A 3,116-nucleotide genomic window follows, 5' to 3' on the forward strand; every position below is an offset into this window, starting at 1 on the left:
CTTCTATGTGAAGCTCCGTGTGCTTTATTGATCCCGGCTTCACAATTAATTAGGTGTGAACGATAGCCATGTGATGTATCAGTCACCTGGAGGCAGGACTCAAAAGCCTGAATTTTGCCTGAAACTTTCAGACTGAAGAAGTCTCTTGGAAGAGAGACGAAACGTTTCATTAAAGAAGAACCCGTCCAGAGGACCTATACAATTTTTTTCCTTGCAATTTCTTTAGGTTTTGTTGATTTCTTCATCATCATCGGAAACAAAAGCCAATCTAAATATTTTGACATCGCATCATCCTCTTCTTCCACCAGAGATTGATGTTGAGTTCACAAACAACCTGAAGGTTCTGGTCCCCTGGCTCCTCAGTCCTCGGAACATCGACGTGAAGGAGATCAACGGCAGTAAAATCACCTGCAGAGGCCTGGTGGAGTACTTCAAGGTCAGATCCAAACATCTCCTAAAATCAGTTTGTACAACTGCAGTCATGAGGAAAAGAAAGTCCACTCTCTTCCATTTCTTAGGTTTTAATTATCAGGAGGGTTCTGAAATGTTTCAAATTTAACCTGAAAGGAAGTCAAATACGACAAACTGTTGATTAAACAAAACCAAAGAGCTGTCTGACAAACTGCCCAACCTTTCTACTTTCACAGGTGCTGCTGATCACATGATTAACTGATTATTAACAGTCTGACCACTTCTATACAGCAGGTTACATCATCCATCCTGGTAATCCTTCTGTTATTATGGCAAAGAACACGACATTTCATTGGATTTTTTTTATTCAATTAATTGCAATAAATCTCCAAAAATTGTGAGTTAGATACCAAAACTCTGAATATTTTTCCAAAAAATCTTTTTGTACTTTTTTTTATTGTGTTTATGTGACTTTTTTGTGTGTTGGTTTTATTGGACCGGGGGCTGAACTCAGTTTTTCATGCTCAGCTTTACTGTTGTGAACTTGTTTTTGTTTAATAATTACAACTTTGCTGAATCTGTTGTGTGTTTTTGTTCACTTGTGGTCAGATTTAAATCATTTCAGAACCTGGTAAAAACGGATTGCTTTATCAAGTCCTGATACTGAAAATCCAGTGAAAATAATGTAGATTTTCTTTTTTTCCTATGACTGTTTTTGTGACACAACTTCTGATTTATAGAAGTTTTTAAAAATTCTAAACTTCTAAAATATGCCCCCTCTACGTTTTCTCTGTGCTGCAGGCGTACATCAAAATCTACCAAGGTGAGGAGCTGCCACATCCTAAATCAATGCTACAGGTATTTAATATTTGTCTTGTTTCAAAGCATATAATACTGTAACTAACCCTAACTGCACTTTTTATTGTTAATATTAATCATAACTGTAACTCAGTTCGTTTGACAGACTTTGATCTAAAATTTGGTTTGGTTCTAGTTGAGAATCATTCCCAGCTCTTACTTCAAACACTAACCAACTGTGTGAGGTCTGTTTTTAAAACTTTACCATTAACTACTGGAGCCATTCTTGTCTTTTAGTTAACAAAACCTCTCATGAACCACTGGGCAGATTTTAATGAAAACTGTTGTAAAGTAATCACTGGATGTTTATTTACCAATGATTGACTTTAGGAGTCATCTTAATGCAAGATGGCCACCGCAGCTAATCAACATTAACTAACAAAAGCTCTACTTCATTGAGTTTGACAGATATTGAGCTGTAATGTGCTAGTAGCTGAGAATCATACACATTCTGTGCGTGAAATCCACAGCRTAAAAGATGGGCGTGCTCTGGTGAGCGCGTGCACAGATACCTGTAACTTCCGTCTTTATGAAAAACGAGAGAAGGAATAAATCTAACGCAGTGTAAGTAATTAGCGCTATATACACTGAACAAAAATATAAACGCCCCATGTCAAAAATAAGAGTTTCATGGACATTAGAGTTACGCAATATATAGAGAAACTCAAAGTATATTTTCAGTAATTACTGATCTTCATATCGGCATTGATAAAATCGTGGTTTGGCCATTTGTAGTGTATTGACAGTCTTTTGAACATGATAGGGGTCAGGTTGAGGAGTTTGATTTGTCAGTCTCTTGTGTGTCCTCCAACTGCGTCTCTCAGAGCAACAGATTTTCGTATGGAGTTGATCAGATTGTCTATGGTGGCCTGTAGAAGGTTATTCCATTCCTCCTGGAGTGCCACACAGAGCTGACCCACATTGCCTGGGACTGGAACATGGTCCCGGACACGCCTATCCAGAACATCCCAAAGATGCTGTATTTTGGACATGTCTGGTGAATATGGAGGCCAGTCCTGAACTTCAATGTCCTCTGAAGGAATTCCATGCAGATGTGGGTAACATGAGGTCGGGCATTGTCATGTTGAAAAGTGATGTCTTGTTGGTGCACAAACAACACAACAATTAGGGTGAGAACCTTGTCCCGATATCTTTGTGTATTAAAGTTCCCTTCAATGAAGTGCAATGTGTTCTAGGCCCGTATGTGATGCCTGACCATACCATAATGCCACCACTTCCATGGGCAACCCTGGGCATGACATTTGCATCTGCAAACCACATGTGCCCAGCAAAAGCTGGGTAACCCACGCATTGCCAGACACACTGTCTTACATCTGCATGATACAACTGGAACTTGGATTCATCCGTGAACATCACTCTTCTCCRGCATGTTAAAGGCCATTGGACATGTGCTTTCGCCCATGTGAGTCGGTTCCTACACCAGACAGAAGTGAGATCCAGACCACAGAGAGGGCTCTGAGCATGCAGATTGGCTTCTCATAGGTGGTTACGGACAGTCTGAGGTGTGACGTGTCTGTTGTGCAGACCAATAGCGTCATCAGCTGTCTGTGTCGCTGGTCTTAGCCGATCCCGCAGATGGACGAGCCAGATGTGGTGATCTTGTGCTGGAGTGGTCACACGTGGCCGACGAGGATGAGGTCGATTTGCAGTAGTGCCAGTCTACGAACTCTTATGGTGCGTTCACACCAAACGCGATTTCAGCATCAGGAGCATCAGGTTTACATRCAAAGTCTATGGTGGACGCGCTTCAAGCAGCATCAGGAAGTGCTGCGGTGCCTCAAGCGTGATAAGAGCAGCGCGATTTGAACAATTTGAACGATCTGAGC

The 3,116-nt window shown here is 41.1% G+C and overlaps 1 protein-coding gene across 6 annotated transcripts in view; it reads left to right on the forward strand.

The window, feature by feature from the left end:
* Positions 1–3,116, forward strand: part of atl1 (atlastin GTPase 1) — a 56,058-nt gene that overhangs the window by 35,145 nt on the left and 17,797 nt on the right. For all 6 annotated transcript variants that reach the window (XM_014023574.1, XM_014023578.1, XM_014023576.1 and 3 more), the window contains exons 9-10: positions 309–436; positions 1,213–1,269. In XM_014023574.1, coding sequence (XP_013879028.1) covers positions 309–436; positions 1,213–1,269 — 185 coding nt within the window. The remainder of the gene's footprint in view (positions 1–308; positions 437–1,212; positions 1,270–3,116) is intronic.

Source organism: Austrofundulus limnaeus, unplaced genomic scaffold (genome assembly GCF_001266775.1).
Source record: "Austrofundulus limnaeus strain Quisiro unplaced genomic scaffold, Austrofundulus_limnaeus-1.0 Scaffold377, whole genome shotgun sequence".
Lineage (NCBI taxonomy): Eukaryota > Metazoa > Chordata > Actinopteri > Cyprinodontiformes > Rivulidae > Austrofundulus > Austrofundulus limnaeus.